Below are 18,772 nucleotides of genomic sequence, written 5' to 3'. Positions count from 1 at the left end.
CAGGTTCCAAACAAGAATCCATTCACTGTGTGAGAGAGACATCTACATCTAGGAGATGGATTTAGTAATATGTCATATATGACATGGACCAAGCTGTGTTTCTAACTGAACAGTCAGATGGTGAGGCAGCTTGCCAAGGTTAATTGAAAAATAAATGAACAAATAGCCCCACCCACCAGCAGTGAGACACTAGGGCCCTTTCTACACCTAAGGATTATCCCAGGCAAATGGAGGGATCGTCCCGGCCTGCTCCCGGGATCATTCCTGCCTGTCATTTGGATGCACAGGGATGATCCTGGGATGATCCCAGGAAAAAAGGCAGGTGTAGAAACGGCCTAGATGGTGCAGATATAGAAATTGATCTCTGACCTATATAGAGTAAGTTCTTATAATTGTGTAACTGCAGTGCTATGCATATTCTTATTTCTGGTACACATTCTTAGGATTGTGCTAAACAAAACTAGATTGCCATTCTGTCAAGGTTTACAACAATCTGGAAGGGTCCCAAATTAATCTGGTCTGACTTCTTATCCTAAAGACAGGATCCTCCGTATATCATCCTACAACCAAACTATCACCTCTTTTATAATTTGCTCACAACATCCAGATTATAGTGTGCCACAAGCAGAGATCAGGAATAAGCAATGTGCAAAATGCAATGAAATCTTCAGAACAATAATCCAGATTGCTCAGGCAAATGAACAAACAGAGGAAGGATGAGCGGGAATTATAATTAGAGTGTCATTGGTATGACTAGCTGGGTGGATCATCCTTATCTGCCTGCCCAAAGAAGCTACTTTTATGGCTTTCCATTGAGAATTCCCCAGATGTGTCAATACTTACAGACTTTAGATGGGCCACAAGCCATTTTAGCCATCAGTGATCTCCTGAGCAGTTAAGTTTGCCACTTTTTAAAATTGGCCCTGCTCCGGTGCTTTTAACAGCAGTTTGTCCCACACACATTCAGCAGCATTGTGCTTTTCTCTCCCACTTATCTCCATCCCAGGAAAAGTTTCACCCACTAAATTTATGTCTATAACCACCAAATCATGTGCATGTTTCCTTGAAAGTAAGTTATACTGTGTTCAATGAGCTTACTCCCAGGTAGCTGCATGTAGGATTGATCACAGTCTCAAGTTAGTAACGTACCGGAGAAATAAATGCATTCCCACCCCAGCAATTATAGGCATTGTGGCTTGAGTATGGGGAAAATCTGATGTCCTCATAATAACAATACTTTCTTGATGGAAGGTGTCGGAATCCCATGGTACAACAAATAACTCAGAACTGTACATTTGTTCCATTTAGTATAAACCAATCATCTGGAAATGCCTGTAACACATAGCACTACTAATGGTAAAAATAAGCAGGGAATAATACCATTTAATTATGTGACTGGAGCATGAGAAACTTTGCATTTACTCATTTTCTTAATGGGTGATAGTTCTGAATCACCACCGCAGCCCCTTGGACACAAGCGGAGTTAATCTCTTCCCTGGAGCCTATAAAGCCCAGAATTACGTGAGCATTTAATTGCTACTCAGAAGCTATTTCCTATTAGAGGCCTGCAACACAAATTACCACGGTTTACATTAATGCATAGAGTCCACATTAGCTACTAAGTGTTTACTTACAGTCATCTCAGCACAAATAAGCTCAGAATTCAACACACTCTTTAGTAATAAAAGATGTCAGCTCAATGAAATGCAAATGAAGGAAAGAAAGAAACACTGTCCTGGCATTACCGCAGAACGGAAAGTGCTTTTGGCAACAGCTGCTCCTGTACCTGCTTTTTTATTAAGTAGGGTTGCCAACTGACCAGCCATAAAACTGGCCCGGCCTGGTTTTGTACCATTATCAACAGCTTGATGTGCAGAAACCAGCAGGTGTTGCCTTTCACTGCATGGAGATAAACACTCTCACTTACTAATACTGCACATTGTGATGTTGCTCATGGTTTAGTGGCAGAGCACGCGGCCTGCATGCAGAAGGTTCCAGGTTCAGTTTCTGGCATCTCCAGTTTAAAAAAAGAAAAAAAAGATCAGGTAGTCTGAGGCCTTGGAGAGAGCAGCCAGCCAGAAAAGCAATATGGGCTATATGGACTGAAGCTTCGGGGCCTCATCTACACCAAGCAGGATATTGCGCAATGAAAGTGGTATGAAATTGGTATATAAAAGGCAGGAGCCACACTACTGCTTTATAGTGGTACTGAAGTGCACTGACAACTGTTGGGTCCCATTGACACATCTACACCAAGCATACCGCGTTCATGCCACTTTCATAGCGGAATGTCCTGCTTGGTGTAGATGAGCCCCTAATGTACTGTTAAAGGCACATCTACAGTTTTGGTTGAAAGGATGGCAAACCTTCACTAAAGTGGAGCATTGTGCTAATTCCAACCATTACCATTGTTCACAGCTCACTGCAGAGTTGTGTTCAGAACAGATTGAAATCCTTATCTTTAACCACCAGGAGGCATTTTGTTTACTATCCCTCTCCTTTCTTTTGTAAAGTACTATATGGAGACACATAGAGTACAGGTAAAGAAGTGTGAGAGCACTTTCCCAGACCTCTGCTGAATTTCATTTGTCAAATTCTGCGACTGTCCATTGTCTGAATTCCAGGATTATTTGCTCCTTGCTGTGCTAGTTTTCTATTTGCAGGGATGGCTGTTCCCCATCCGCCCATACAGCTGTAGTTTGAAGAGGTACTGTCTATTTTATCAGCTCATTCTGACACAAACTAATGACAGTTTTCGCAAACACCCTCCGTGCTTTGCCAAAACACTTCAGTCCTAAATCCCTACAACATAATCTCGCAGACCTGTCAGTGCATTCCCACAGTCTTTTGCAGTGCAGTGCTCTACTCAGAAGTAAGGAAGCACACCCCAGTGAGTTCAATGGGGCTCCCTCCCAGCTGAGTGTGCATTGCAGCCTTAGTCTTCTATCCTTGCGATAATTTACCTCTCTATATCAAGTGCATTTTCTCTATATCAAGTACAATTCCTGTTCCACACCAGAGCTTTCCTAATAAGGCCTTCCACCTTCCTTATTTCTTATTGCCAGCCAAAGGTTTGTGCACTCTGTAGTCTACAGCAGGACACACTTGCATAATTTTGGCTTACAGGTCTGGCCTCTCCTTTGTATTTGAAGACTTACCCTTTGAATTGCCTCCAAAATATGTGAAACATGTTTACATAGCAATGGGCTATTCTGAGCCAAAAACAGCAGTCCTGAAGTTTGTCTGTTTTGGCTTTGATCTCCTATTTGGTCAGTTTTCTCATTAGCCAACTCTCTTTAACTGGTTTGTTTGTTTGCTTGCTTATAAGCTCATGGGGAGTCATGCCATTGCACAAATTTTTACTAAGAAATATTTATTTATTTATTTATTACATTTTTATACCACCCAATAGCCGAAGCTCTCTGGGCGGTTCACAAAAATTAAAACCACAATAAAACAACCAACAGGTTAAAAGCACAATTTCAAAATACAGTATAAAAAGCACAACCAGGATAAAACCACACAGCAAAATTGATATAAGATTAAAATACAGAGTTAAAACAGTAAGATTTAAATTCAGGTTAAAATTAAGTGTTAAAATATTGAGAGAATAAAAAGGTCTTCAGCTGGCGACGAAAGCAGTACAGTGTAGGCGCCAGGCGGACCTCTCTGGGGAGCTCATTCCACAACCGGGGTGCCACAGCAGAGAAAGCCCTCCTTCTAGTAGCCACCTGCCTCACTTCCTTTGGCAGGGGCTCACGGAGAAGGGCTCCTGTAGATGATCTTAAGGTCCGGGCAGGTACATATGGGAGGAGGCGTTCCATCAAATAACCTGGCCCCAAACCGTTTAGGGCTTTAAATGTCAATACTAGCACTTTGAATCGGGCCCGGACCTGGACTGGCAGCATGGAAGAATGTGAAATGGTGGACACACAAGTCTAATAAATGTGTGAAATATCATGGAAAATGTGAAATAGTGGACACAAAATACTAAAAGATGCACAACACAACCGTCATGTGAAATGGAAATGTAGCTAGGGGAAAAAACGGAGAAAGAACACTAAGGTAGATGGGCACAACCAACTCCTGGCAAACACTGATGGTTGTGCCCAAGTTAACTTTGAGGAGGCTAGAACTTAGTTGTCTTCCTGTACTGGCTTCATTGATACTCCACAAGTTGATCATCCCTGTCATAGAACCTTCCTGAAGTTGTGAGTCATTCAATACCTTCCTTCCTTCCTTCCTTCCTTCCTTCCTTCCTTCCTTCCTTCCTATTGTTGTCTTTCAGGTTCTCCACAGCACAGCCTTCAATCGTATTCCTTGTCCACTGCCAATTTGCCTCCTCCATGCCTATAATGTTCATTGATTGGAGAAGGAAGATAAACAAGTAGCAACAGCAAGGAGCAACACTAGGAGGCCGCAGGAATTGGCAGTAGGCACTGACCTTTGATCAACAATGCTGACTACTGACACTGGCTCTGCCCACGTATACAGCAGAGATGAGAAGTCCTACTACACAGAGCCTCAAATAGGAAAGGGAGAGTACCAAAGGAGTAGGCAGTTTAGACAATGCACCTATCAGCATTTCCATGGAATAACAGCTTTGTTTACATTTTTGTGAGAAGCTAATTTGTTTCACTGACAAGTACTTTTTTTCTCTTATAGATTTAAGCACAATAAAATTGCAAATAAGACTGCAAGATTCAATTTCTTGTCACACATTCATCAAGGAAAGAATTTAATTTAGATTTGCAGCCTGCCGTTTCTCAACCAGCTTTGAATTAGTTTAAAGTGACAACCGAACCCCATGGAAATGGAAGAAATTGTTTTTGACAGAGAAAGGGGTACACTTGGGGGACAATGACTACAGGATCCTCTCACCCCACATTTACCTCCCCACAGTCCCTCTCTCTGTGCCCCCCAGAGAGGAACACTGCTAGCATTGCAGCTCAGCTGAAAAGAGGCCTTCTGGTGTCATTTTCAAAGCAAGCCGGTGTTAAATAGGCCTGCCTGCCATCGCATTCTCCAGATTATTTAAGTACATCGCAGTGCAATCCTTACCCACAAAATGGCTTGCTAGAAAGGATTAGAATGGGGCAAAGAACAGCACTTCTGATGTGCTCCAGAGACAAGGGTGACCTGGGATCTGCTGGATCCATGTTCTCCCATGATGTCTCAGGACTGGGGCCCTTGCCTATGGCAGCCTCAGACTGCTGTTGGTATTTTTATATATAAAATAAAATGGCAGGGGAGGAAACACTGCCGGAGATCAAACAAGAGGGATCAGCCATACTGCCTGCCCTGGCCGTGACTGGAAGTAGTCAATGTCACTGCAGCCACCTCACCACTTAGGACTTCTCTGCCTATGTGCAGTGACGCTGGTGGCTCTGATTTCGGTGGGGCTGTGAAGCCATTCTGGGTTTCAGTCAGAACATGCCAGGACTCTAGAGGAGTTATCCAAGGTGCTGAACAATAACCCCAAAGCAAGTTCAGCACCTTAAATAGCTCCTTTAGAGTTCTGGATGGTTCTGAGTGAAACCCAGAACGGATTCACAACCCCATCTGAAACTGGAGCCGCCAGCCTCCACTGCCTATCTGGGTTTCTAAGTCTCCAGTTTGAGTCCACCTGCTACCCCATCCCCCACCATCACCAGCTCATTATGCCTTGAATTTCTTATCTTGGTTCTTGTCTGTTTCTTAGCATTTATTTCACCAAGTTACTACGAAGATTGTCTGTTGTAAAAGATGCCTCCCAAACATTGTAATGAATCATGGTTGCTTATCGGTTTTATTACAGCCCAGTTCTATGCATCGGGTTTAATGGAGCTTACTTCCAAGTGAGTGTGCGTAGGCCTGCAGCTTTAAACTGAGCCAGGGTTCATCACATCTTGCAATCTCTTTTCAGTCTCCAGCACTCTTAGAACCTGCAACATGATGATAATGAGCATCTTTGAGCTCAGAGGGGGTGGCTTGTCCTCCCCAGCGATCAATCACAGTATGTCCAAACATCACTCCCAAGATGTAGGGCAGCCCTCTTTAGACTTCAGATTGTTTGGACTACAACTCCAATCATTCCTGACCATTAGCCATGCTGGCTGGGGATGATGGGAGTTGAAGTCCAACATATCTGGAGGACATAGAGGCAGGCTAGAACAAATTGTGACACCCCACCCCCAGGCAAATGTAGCCCACCAGCCATATACAGTAGCCCACTGGGGATGAAATAAATCCATTTTTGGGGGGTAATATTGCAAAGTGAAGGGGGCGGGCTCCAGCACCCAACAGGCCACAATACATTGCTATTGGGCTGTGTTCAGCTTGGTAGGTCTAGTACTGCCATGTTTTTAAAAACAGCCCAACTCCTGTGCCTTTCGTAGCAGCCCAACAGGTGCACACACTTGGCAGCTGAAGCTGTTTCTGGCAAGAAGATACATGACAACAGGCTTCACCTGCTATTTTTTTGTATGGCAAACTGCTGTTAAAGGCACAGCAATAGGGCAATAAAAACCCAGACAGACAAGAGACATTGGCTGAGTTCAGACGACATGCTAATCAACAGTTGTTTCCCATTCTGTTCCTATTACACTCACCAGTTGATTAGCATGTCATCCAAACTCAGCCATGGAATGCTTATGCAGCAACGAAGCTTGAAGGTGTTACAAGGCTCTTTTCTATGTTTGCTGTACAGGCTATCATGGAGCTCCATCACACCAGCGATTTATCACACTTTCACCATGTCTGGTATGTGTTTTTGCAGTGCAGTACTCACAGGACGTCATCCCTGTCCTGCACTCATCTTGCCTCTTTCCCTCCCTTTTCCATCTTATTTTTGGAGCAGGCAAAGTCTGTTCCCCCGCCCCCCACGTGCAATAAAGCTGCCCCTCCATCCTATGTATTGCTGTCCTTGCGCTATATCATTTTTTGTTGGGGGCATGTGTGTTGAAGGGTGGTCTTGCTGACAAAAGAGGAGGGTGGGGGCGGTTCTCTGCTCAACTATGAAGTAGGAGGGAGAGAGGGAGCCTGAACACCCACGGAGGAGAAGGTGAACGAGGCTGCTGCTGCTCAGGACTTGGTCCCATTCAACTCTATGGTTCTTACTCCTGAGTAGGCATGTCTAGGTTTCTTGACCAGAACAATGTCAGCTTCCAGTTGCCATGCCAACATTGGCCACACACTTCTCCAAAAACTAATTGTAATGCTTTCGCTTCATTTATATTGTTTAATATGATCTTAGGGGAAAGCATGGTGTGTTTACCATAATTGCACAATTTCAGGCTGTTGTACTATTGTATTTGCACAGAAATCACACGCACACACATAATATATATATATATATATATATATATATATAATCAACAGGGGTAAGGCAAACGTAGGGGGCGTGGTGGGAGATTTCGCCTGCATAGTAGCAATGTAGGTGAAAAGACACATGAGCTGAAATAGCGCAACAATGCACAGACATGAAAGTACCCAGTGCTAGACTTGCTAAGAAAACGGAGGGGGAAACCACAAACTCAAATGGGGGGGGGAGTAGGTGTGATGCGAACTCATGGTTACCCCTCTGGAACTTGTAGCAATATGTTATTGTGACCTGTAGGGGCTTGATAATCTCCGGACTTTATTTTTATTTATTTATTACATTTATATACTGCCCCACAGGCGAAGCTCTATGTTTTGCAGTCTTGAGACCAAAGTAGACATAATGTATTTAATCTGAATGTTTTGCAAGTTGTAAATAGCAACAGCTCAGGTGCGTGTGAGAGAGATACCCTTTGGGATCACAGCAGGCATGGGTGGGGATTTAAACCTTTCTTTCCCTGCTGCAATGCTGTGGAAAATCCCTCTTCTGACACTGGTATTTGCATTGGGTGGAAATCCCTCATTGGCATTATAAAAGGATTTCCTCCTAATACAAATAGCATCTCCATCAGAGAGATTATCCTTAGGACTTCAGCAGAGGTCAGAAGGGTTAAACTCACCTTACCCATACTATCTGCACTCCCAATAGTTATCCCTCCCCCACCCCCGTTTTTTGTTTTAACAAAAAAAACCTGCATGATAAATGCTAATACACATTTTTAACTTCATGTTTAGTTCAACCATCAATCAGGCCACAAAAACAACTCTAATTGTTGTTAATTAAATGGTGGGTGAGCTGCTATACATGTCTGGATGGCTGTGTTTGGCTTGCTGGGTTTCAAGTTGTGATGAGTCCTAATATTGTTGTAATTAAAATGTTTATCCTTTAAGAAATGCAACTGCCACTTCCCCTTAGGAAAGGTCAAGGCCATTTGAAATATCTCTGATTGATGATTTAATCAGTTGCTTCCACCCTTCATTAGTTCCTTTAACATGCCAGCTGTGGAGAGAGTTAAATGCTAAGAGAAGACTGGATTGCTCCAGAAAGGATTCAATATTTCATCATGTTTGTCTTTTCTAGTTTACAGTACAACCTGGCGTGTGAGTGTACTCAGCAGTAAACCCCATTGGGTTTAATGGGACCTACTCCTAGGTAAGAGTGTGTAGGAGTGAAGCCTAAGTTACTGAAAAGCCCATACCTTCTGTTTACAAATCCATCAAGTGGAAACAGCCATTTGTGAACGTCATTGCACACAATATAAACTTAGATTTCCAACATGCATTTGCTTTAGTGCCGTTGTTGCTTCAATCCCTTCTTTTATTCTTGGAGCTGGTACAGCAAAACCAAAGGACTGTTTGCTGATAGAAGTGTATGGAGTTTGTTTAGGTTAGAGCTAAGAGCCAGATCACGAGTCACAGGCAAAAGGGATGTTACTGCAGCAAACATCCAATTATCAAGCTGTGCTATTGACTCTCTGGACCAATTGGCTCACCAGGGTTGGCCATTTTGCTTTCCCCTTAATTGCGAGCAAATGTGCAATCGATAAGTGTGGGCTTCTGCTAAGTGACAGCCCATTAATGCTGCCTGCTACCAGAACAGGTAATGCTGTGAATCATGTACATGTGTACACGCACACACACAGAGTGAGTTATGGGCAGGACAATGGCCTATCTTTGCCAGTAAATTTTGTGCTTCTGCAGAGAGATCCAGAAGCAGTTTCGAACTTTCAGAGAATTCTGGATCTTAGACCACGGTTTATTTTCCAGATGACTAATGATTTGAGCTCCAGTTCACAAAAGCTTATGCCATAATAAATTTAATTCTCAATGCACTCCTCCCCCCTCGACTCTCTTTACTGTAGCAAACTAACATGGCTATTCCTTCTGAATCAGATGTATCTATCCCCACTCCCTCAGTATGATTTTGTGCAGGCCTTTTACACGGATAAAAGTAGAAGTCCCACTGAGTTCAGTTGTGTTGATTTCCTGGTAGAGATGCTTAGGAATGCAGTTTTGAAAGAGCATTGCTTATTCTGAGAGCTCCCTGATTCTCTTTAAAACAAACAACTATGGTTCCACAGTGTTCTTGGTGAACAGAAATTGTGAACAGGCAAGGAAAATTCATAGGGATCAGAAAACCTGCTGTTTTATTTGTGATGGAATCGTCCACAGCAGAGGGAAGGCTGTTACTTCCCCCTCCCCGCTGCCACTAGCCCAAATGGGTTCTCTCTTCTTTCAACATCAGCACAGCATGGAGAAATTCGACAGCTGCAATTTCACTAGCTTGCAGCCGTAGTGCTGAGAAGTGGACCTATTGGGTTTCTCTCTGTTATGCAGTTCTTACAGGCAGAGTTTCCGTCAGGAAAAACTGTGGCAACTTTGAGGGAGAATGAGTTATCCGATACTTGTGCAGACCACCGGCAGGATGGATAACCACAAACTGAATTTTTGTGTATTAATCTTTGTTGGTTTCCAGCTGTGCATGTAGGCATTTGTGGTTGCCCAGGCTTCCATTGATCTCAAACTAAAAAGTTTCCTACTCAACAGGAACCTACACCAAGGGTTTTTTAAAAAATCTTTTTATTAACAGTTTTATTAGCAATTTTCTATTTATCTCATATTAAAAAGTTTCCCACTCAACAAGAACCTACGCCAATGTTTTTAAAAGAATCTTTTTATTAACTGTTTTATTAGCAATTTTCAACATGTAATGTATTACAATTAATTGCTGTATACTTAGTCTTTTCCTTTTCATTCCTGTAGGGGTGAAGAAGAAATATGCTGAAATGCCCTCTCCTACATAATTGCTGCCCTCCCCCTCTTTTAATTAAAAATATTTCTAATACAACCAGAGAGCAATAACTATTGCAGACAGAAACAATATGACGGGCCAGTAATAACGGGACAGTCCAATGTTGATTAAAAATCTCTCTTTTCCTTCCTGCACCATCCCCAGTTCCTTGATCAATTTACTATCACTATCCAGAGGGGCAGCCATTTATTTATGCATTGCATTTCTATACCGCCCAATAGCCGAAGCTCTCTGGGCAGTTCACAAAAATTAAACCATGAAAACAATTAAAAGTATAAAACAAACAACAGTATAAAAACACAGTATAAAAGTACAATATAAAAGCACAACCAGGATAAAACCGAGCAGCAACGCAGAGATCGATACAGATTTAAAAACTGGGATAATAAACTGTTAAAATACTGGTGTGTGTGTGTGGGGGGGGAGAAGTCTTCACCTGGCATTGAAAAGAGTATAACACAGGTGCCAGGCGAACCTCTCTAAGGAGCTCATTCCACTGCTGGGCTTCCACAGCAGAGAAGACCCTCCTCCTGGTAGCCACCTGCTTCACTTCCTTTGGCAGGGGCTCACAAAGAAGGGCCCCTGAGGATGATCTTTGGGTCCAGGCTGGCACATATGGGAGGAGGCGTTCCTTCAGATAACCTGGCCCCAAGCCATTTAGGCTTTGAATTTTAAAATCGGCACTTTGAATCGGGTCTGGACCTGGACTGGTGGCCAGTGAAGTTGGAAAAGGACTGGCATGATGTGGTTTTGTTGACCAGTCCCTGTTAACAAACATGCTGCTCTGTTTTGTACCAGCTGTAGTTTCCGGACTGTTTTCAAAGTCCCACATATAACACATTGCAGTAATCCAGACGAGAGGTTATCAGAGCATGGATAACTGTAGCTAGGCTATCTCTGTCAGATAAGGACACAGTTGGTATATCAGCCTAAGCTTATAAAGGTGCTCTTTGCCACTGAGTTCACCTGTGCCTCAAGTGACAGTTCTGGATACAAGAGCACCCCCAAACTACGAACCTGATCCTTTAGGGCAGTGGTTCCCAAACTTTTTCAGGTAACCGCCCCCTTGTTTCCACAAACTCATGCCCCAAGCTTCGAACCTGATCCTTAGGGGGAGTGCAACCCCCTCCAGAACAGGTTGAACATCACCTCTCTGGACAGATGAACCACCCACTAACAGTACCTCTGGCTTGTCTGGAGTTCAGAGCCATGTTAGTCCGTTGCAGCAAAACCAACAAGAGTCTTGTGGCACCTTAAAGACAAACACATTTATGACAGAACAAGCTTTCGTAGACTAGAGACCATTTCATACAATTCTAGCAGTGGCAGGCAGGGTGAGGTGGTGGCTCAGGCAGCAGATGCTGGGCCTGGGGGTACGGGACAGCAGCAAGATCTTGCAGGTCAGAACTGTGTGTAGTGTGATGCCTGCCTTGCACCCCCTAAGCTAGCCTACTGCCCTCTGGTTCAATGGAAAACACTGCCCTATGAGCAGCATGGAAGTAAGATTCAATTGTCAGTCTCAGCAGCTTCTGTAAATGGAATGGGAAGGGGGCGCCATCTTCTCCTTTGTCTCAGGCAGCAAAATCTCTTGGCTTCGGCCTGGATTGTTGCTTTTACTCTCAATAGCAATGATTGTTACAATTGTCCCCCAAAATAAGGCGCCTGAGCCTTCTGCTCCTTGTGTAAATTGGAGACCTTGAGTGTCATTGAACAGGGGAAAATCGCAATTGCTTACCGTCACTTCTCTGCCCACGCATTACTCCCTCTTTTGAAAGAGGAAGTAAACAACTTGCCATTTGGATCATGCTGCTTTTTCTGCACACAGGAGATAGCGGCAACTTCTGTCTTTATTTTAAGGGTTTTTTGTGGCATAAAGAAGGCTAGAAGGGGCAGGAAGTGCACGGGAGGCAGACAATATTGTGAGAGGGACCTGCGAAAATCTGTGACTGCCCAGTAACGAGCATGCAGTGAAATGCTTGTCTAATGGATTGTTTAAGTGCCTAAGGCTCTCCACCTCAATATCACACCTTCTGTATATCGCCTGTAGAAATGGTAACTCTGCCAAATTAATACTAATTTCTCAAGGATATCTTTAAAAAAAAAATTCTCTCCTACCTCCTCTGAAGTTGTAAGGTCTAAGGTTTCCTATTTCAGGGATAGGGATCTCACCAAAATGTCAATGGGTGTTGTTCCCCCATCATTTTACACAGCTGGTAGTCACCATTGTGGTGCCACTTTTCCTGGCATGGTAAAGGGAGGAGGGGTATAATGTGTTGAATTTCTGCTGCATACTTTGAAGCTGTGCATGTTCAAGGACAAGATAAGGTTGGTATAATTGTAAAAATGTGTGTGTCCCATAGCAAATTGTCTAAATAGATATTGTATTATTACACTGTAAATCTTTATTTTTTAAAAAAATAGAATTGTTGCACTGGACGGTTTGTTGAAAACAATATATACCCCTAAAATATTATTTATGCATATTTTTCTCCAAATTAAAGCTTTTAATCTTGAAGGATGTGGGCTACGAGTAGCTCATGTAAAGTTCCCATTTTTAGAACCAAAACATCAACAGAGTGTTGCGGCACCTGAACTCTAACATATGATATGCCATAAACGTTCATGGGTTATAGTATTTCATTAGTTGCACAAAATGCTACTCTCAGTTGATTGGCGCATACACACAAGGGTAAAGAAAATATAATTGTAAGCAGGGGTTAAATGACTGTGAAATGAAACAAAATACAGTATGAAACAATTCTATCTTGTGACGCTTCAGAAGAGCAAAATGATTATTCACAGCAGAAATCAGTGATAACACAATCATCCTAGTGTTGTGGGTTAATTATCACCTGGTCCTAATGAGAAAGAAACTGTTTCGATTCAAGCCTAAATGAAAATAATCAAACTTCTTGATAAGTTCTTGGTTCTACATGGCCTTAGGAAGCAAGCACGCTTTTAACAGAGACTGTCACCTGTTATTTCTTTGCAGCATTTGGTAATCAGCTGGAGTTGGAATGAACTTCACAGCCTTATCGCAATATTCCACGCGACCGAAAAACCGTGGCAAAGACACACACTCTGCCACCCGCTTCGCTTTTTACAAAATAAAAAGACGTGCTCCGCAAAATCTACACCGCTTCTCCGGACTGCTTTGCGAGTGGCTGGAAAAGAAGAGCAGGCGGAGCCACGTCTGTTTGAGAGACACGTGTACAGAGGAACCAGGAAGTGGCTGCCGGAATTGGAATATCTGCTGTAGCTTGCAACGCCTGGGTGGTCCTAGAACTGGTGTATGTAGTAGTGAGTTGATTATTATTTTTTGATGGAGTGGACTGTTATAAATATCAGACATTTACCTAGGAGATACATTGCAAACAAACGCCCAACGTGTCAGAACACTGGTGGTGTAGTGTAGAAGATTTTTATTTTTTTAAAAAAATAGCCGGAATCGGAGCTAGAAAGCATAGATCTAAAGATCAGTGGCCAGCAACGGTGTATTATATTTATTAACGCTCTCTACGAATGTGTATGTGAATATGTATTTTCCAACGTGGCCAGCAAAATCATTCATTCATTTGGGTGCAGTTTGCACTCTAGCTAGGTTTCGAGTAGGTCTGTGTTTACACAACTTACATGACAGTGCAGAATAGACACATCAGACCCAGTACGATTCCAAATTTAGGCAGTCTTTCTTGCAATTATTAACTTGGTGAAGTGATGGTGCCTATTGGATCGGGCAAAGAGGGGGTTTCTAAAACTTGTTTCAGTAACCTGGGGCAGTTCCTCCCCGAAAGGCGCAAGTTGTATAACTTGTATATTCGGACTGAAGTTTAAAGGACTCCTGTGGCATAATTTGACTGTAGATGAGTACTCTGCTGTTGCATTTTCCCAGTCCGATTGCAGAATGCGTGTATGTAACTATTGAATTGTGCCAAGGACACAGACTGCAAATGAGTGCTATGCCAGTTATCTCTAAGGAAGATTTGTGGGGTGTTCCGTATCACAGCTTGACCTTATGAAGAACAGTTGAGCAGAGTTTATTTATTTATTTATTTATTTTAAAAAAATATGTCCTGCTGTTCTGTGTACAAGCTCTTCCAAGGTAATCTAAAACAATATCAATAATATGAAAAAGAAAACAAATCTATAGTTAAAATAACATAATAAAAAAATAAAGTTAGAAACCTAAACATTTTTGAAAATAAGAAACTTTTGCTAAATGCTAAAAGGATATAGTGATGGGTGCCAGGTAGGCCCCTTATGGGAGTGCATTCTGTAAGTGGAATATCATGACCATGAAGTCTTCTCTACAGAATTTTTTACTTTGCACATAGCCCCAATTATGGCCGTAAAAAACTAAGAAACAAGCAAACCAAACTGTCATCTCATAGTTAGAAGACATACTTCCTTCAGGGTTATTCCTTGGTTATAAAATTACTACATTTTGTTTTAGACTCCAATTTATTTTATGTTCTGAAAGAAACAATCCAAGGAATAAAAGCAGCCCCAGATCATGTTCTGTTCTGAGCCTCTGGCTTTATTTGCTGTTACAAAATGCTATTGTCATTTTGGGGGCCAAGCTATGTAAAATTCCTCTGCTTTCAACTCTGTGGATGAGCTCAGCTAATGTAAGGCAAACACAAAAACCAAAATAAAAGTTAAATTAAGTTTATTTTGAAATATTTTTAATAAGCCTGTGAAGCTTTCTATTCAAATCCAAATGCAACTAAATCCATTTAATTATTTATTTTAGTTTACATTTATATCGAAGACTTCCTCCAAGCAGCTCAAGGTGGCATACCACCCTTTATCATTACAACAACCCTGTGAAATAGGTTAGGCTAAGAGATATTTACTGGCCCATGGTCACCCTATGAGTTTCATGGCTGAGTGGGATTTGAACCCAGGTCTCCATACTAATCTAATGGCTTATTAGATTGTAAGCCTATGCGGCAGGGTCTTGCTATTTACTGTGTTATCTGTACAGCACCATGTACATCGATGGTGCTATATAAATAAATAATAATAATAATAATTCCACTGCATTGCCCACTTGTTGGCATGGAATAACATCAGTTGCTACAGAACAAATGCAACTTAATAATGCTTGGACTAAATCCTCTTTTCTCTCTTTGCAGTATTAGTAGCTCTTCTTTTTTTGGTAGAACTTGTGAAAAAGTTGAATATGTTAATCGATACCTACTTGATATGCTCTCCTAAGGCTTAGGGTGAGGCTGCAGCATTTTCTTGACCTGAGAAGTGCGAAGTACCTTGTAGTCAGGGGTGGGGAAAGAGGAAAGACCTTTCCCCTGCAGAGTGCTGAGAAAGGGAGTTAAGAACTTTTCTCTGCTGGGAGAAGGAGCAGGCCTGGCTATACTTGGAGGGAGCTGCTGATGTCATGATGATGGGAAGACATTTGCAGCATGTTCCTTGCCTGTATCACCACATGCAAAATGATGCCAGAGGACCCCTGCTCTATCAGCCTCAATCAGCAACGGTCATGCTACTGTACGTCCCTAGGCATCCCAATAGGCCAGTTTGAATCCCTTTTTGCTACTCACAATAAAGAGGTCTGCCACGTTAAGAGGTCTTCCACTTCATCCAGTGGAAATGCCTCTAGAATGAGATGCAAGTCACATTAAGAAGATGAGTTTATTAAATATAAAGACCTTTTCCCTCTGGCACTGAAAGCAGCAGGTGTCAGGAACCTTTGAAAATCCATTTGGAAAGTGGTGTTTCCATTAGAGAAGAATGGCTTAGATTTTAATGTCAAAACTTCTTACCTAGCTGCCTTACATTTTTCCTAGATCATCAATCTGAGGAGCACTCAGTATGTTACTGGGTTATAGTCCGGTGTTGCAAGCACTGCTAGGAACCTTCTTCACGTGGGGATTGACGGCTGCTGGCTCAGCACTTGTGTTTGTCTTTTCCAGTGGGCAGGTGGGTCTTGTATTCCAGTTCATCATTCATGGTGTAAATGTGTGAACAGAGGATGCAAAATGGGATCCTTAACATTTTACTGTCAAAGTTGCAAATGCGAGTGCAGGATGCAAGCATGGTTGAGTACTGATTGTGGCAAGCAGGAGTTAGTGCTAGTTCCTGAGAAGAAAGTGAGCCTAGTGATAAAGTGTTGGATCCTTTTAAATGATGCGGCCTTATTTTTCCAGTTCATTGGCTCAGTTCAGACAACACGTTTCTCAACGGTGGTTTTAGAACTCCATGGTATTGTCTGGTGGGAAAACTCCATGCAACGGTGGAGGATTTTTTGTGAGGCTGGGGGAATACTCCACGCAGAATATCAGTGCTGTGCAGAGGAGATTTCCTGCATAATGATTGTGTTGCGTGTTGTATGACAGGCTCTGTGTAGTTTTCCATTGCATTGTGTTGGCTTTTCCCACTGGCTACAGAGTTCCCTGGCAAGAACGGTGAAAGGAGAGAGTGTTGCTCTAGGAAAGCTGCCAGGATTGTTATTTTGCAGCAATGGCTGATGGGATACCATTGGGAGGACTAGGAAAGGAGGGAGGGCAGAGGAACTGTCAATCAAACATCACAATGGATTTTACTCAATTCCAGGGTAGCCCACAGTCACACAACATGTGTGGGGATTGCCTCCTAAAAACCCAGCCATTGAGTGGTGTTTTCACACTGCATTGACTAACTGAGCAATTGTTCAGAAATTGCCTAGAGATGCTAGTCTCTAGCTTTTCTTTAAGTTCTAGAAATGTATCCATGTTAGTTTGTTGCAGCAAAAACAGTGGAGAATATTTTGGCACCATCAGATTTGACAGATCTAGTGTGGTATGAGCTTTAGTAGGGAAACTGCTTGAAGAAGCTATGTCATACACCAAATTCTTCAGATGCAGGCACTCAAAGCCATTATAGCATAAAAACTGCAGGTTATGATACAGTCCAAAAAATATGCTTAAACGTTTAGATGACCTGTCTTTGTTTTTTTGTTTTAAACACCTTTTTAGTTAATATTATAATTTTTAAATATTTTACTTGGAAAAATATGAGATAATAGAAGGGGCTTACAGCAAAATGGAGCGGGCAAGATAAAACGCCCAAAAGGAGGGAGATGGTTGAGGAAATGAGTAGGTGGGCTGTTTTATCTGTGGCCACCCTGTTTTGCTGTAAGCCTCTTCTATTACAAATTAAATCTTCTGTAGCAATTTGATCCAAGCTGTAACTGAAAATATATTGCTCAACCAGCAAGAAGTGTCAGTCAGAGAGGTTAGACATTAGTCAGAGTGTGAGCCTCGCAGTGAGGACAGGAAAAGTAGTAACCACAAAGAAACAGATGTTCCAGGTTTGCAATACCCATCAACGTCTTGTTTTTCCTATCCTTAGAACTCTGCACATGCATTTCAATCCTTACCTACCATTGGTTGAAAAGCTTACCTATATGATTGGTGTATTATATGATGTTCTGCCATTCTTTCTAAGGGTGTTACCCTATAAGTGCATTAACTTTGCCTGAAACTAGTGGGCAGAGTTTCAGATCCTCTAGGGGCTGTCGCCTTGCAGCGCTGCAGCACTGCTTGTAATAAACTTTTTCTAAAATGAGAGAAACCGTGTCTTAAGAGTATTTGGCCGCCACTCAATGAATCCCAATTAGAGGGAACCTCTCTTTTCAGGGTTCCCCCACAGGGACCTAAGCTGAAAGCCCCGCTTGGTCATGGACTTTCTGGGTAGACGTGCATGTCACTGTCTGTCTTGGTTTCCCACCTGCCAAATGGGAGCATAAGCTGGAGCAAAACAGGTTGAAGTGCAATAGGATAGCAGATAGTATATGCAAGTAGGCTTTTGATCTTCTCAACCAGAACAAGACATGTACAACTAGGATGAAACATCTGGGTGGTTCAATACCTTAACTGTGTTGGTAAATATAGCTAGTTTTCTGACTCCTTATTGAATGGAGTTCTTACACAGTAAGCTCCCATATCTTCCCCCTATTTGTTTTAGCAATTTATGATCTAAGTTCCTTAATTTGCAGAGACGGATCCTGGATGGCAGCCTGGGCTTTGCTGCAGGGGTAAGTATAGCACATCCTTGTTTCTGTTAATTTGCTCTGTATGCTGTCCTGGTCTTGTCTTCTCAGATCAAGGTGTTTCATCTGTTTGCTTGGATGCATTGGCATTTCTTGCATAAGTGCCTGTGAGCTAATTATATCTTCATGACATATTGGAAGAACTTGGGCAATGTTTGTCCTGTCCTGTCTTTAGTTGGTATCTCTTAGGGGAGAGGGGAGATGAGGGTCAGTATAATGTGGGCAAATCTAGTTGTCTCTGAGGCTGGGAAATGCATTACCGCTGTATAGGATTTGATTCCCCAAGATAAGTGTGCTGATTTATCAGCATTTTTGTTTTTTAATTAAGTCCCCTGGTGTTATTTACTTCTAAAAAAAATCAACAGGAGAATTTGGACTTTTATCTTGTAAAGAGTAATGTTTGATGCATTGTCAAAGCCACCAGTTCTATTTCCATAGCAAGAGATGTTACGTTTATAGAAATTTGTGTAAATGAACTTTCTGTTACTACCCCACTCCCCTGAAAATAATTTGGGCATTTTGGAGAAAAAAATGGAAATTTAAACAAAACT

At 42.2% G+C, this 18,772-nt stretch overlaps 1 protein-coding gene across 4 annotated transcripts in view; it reads left to right on the top strand.

Moving 5' to 3' along the window:
- Positions 1-13,391: 13,391 nt before the first annotated feature.
- The window catches only part of SLC39A11 (solute carrier family 39 member 11), a 451,624-nt gene continuing 446,243 nt past the window's right edge, over positions 13,392-18,772 (top strand). For 3 of the 4 annotated variants that reach the window (XR_010025183.1, XM_063120075.1, XM_063120073.1), the window contains exons 1-3: positions 13,392-13,471; positions 15,979-16,111; positions 18,168-18,206. Coding sequence is in view for 3 of the 4 variants with exons in the window: in XM_063120075.1 (XP_062976145.1) it covers positions 16,004-16,111; positions 18,168-18,206 (147 nt within the window). In the remaining variant the exon portion in view is untranslated. The remainder of the gene's footprint in view (positions 13,472-15,978; positions 16,112-18,167; positions 18,207-18,772) is intronic. The other variant, XM_063120074.1, reaches the window with a different exon arrangement.

Source organism: Elgaria multicarinata, chromosome 3 (genome assembly GCF_023053635.1).
Source record: "Elgaria multicarinata webbii isolate HBS135686 ecotype San Diego chromosome 3, rElgMul1.1.pri, whole genome shotgun sequence".
In the NCBI taxonomy this organism is placed as follows: domain Eukaryota; kingdom Metazoa; phylum Chordata; class Lepidosauria; order Squamata; family Anguidae; genus Elgaria; species Elgaria multicarinata.
This window is presented reverse-complemented; position numbering and strand designations above follow the sequence as displayed.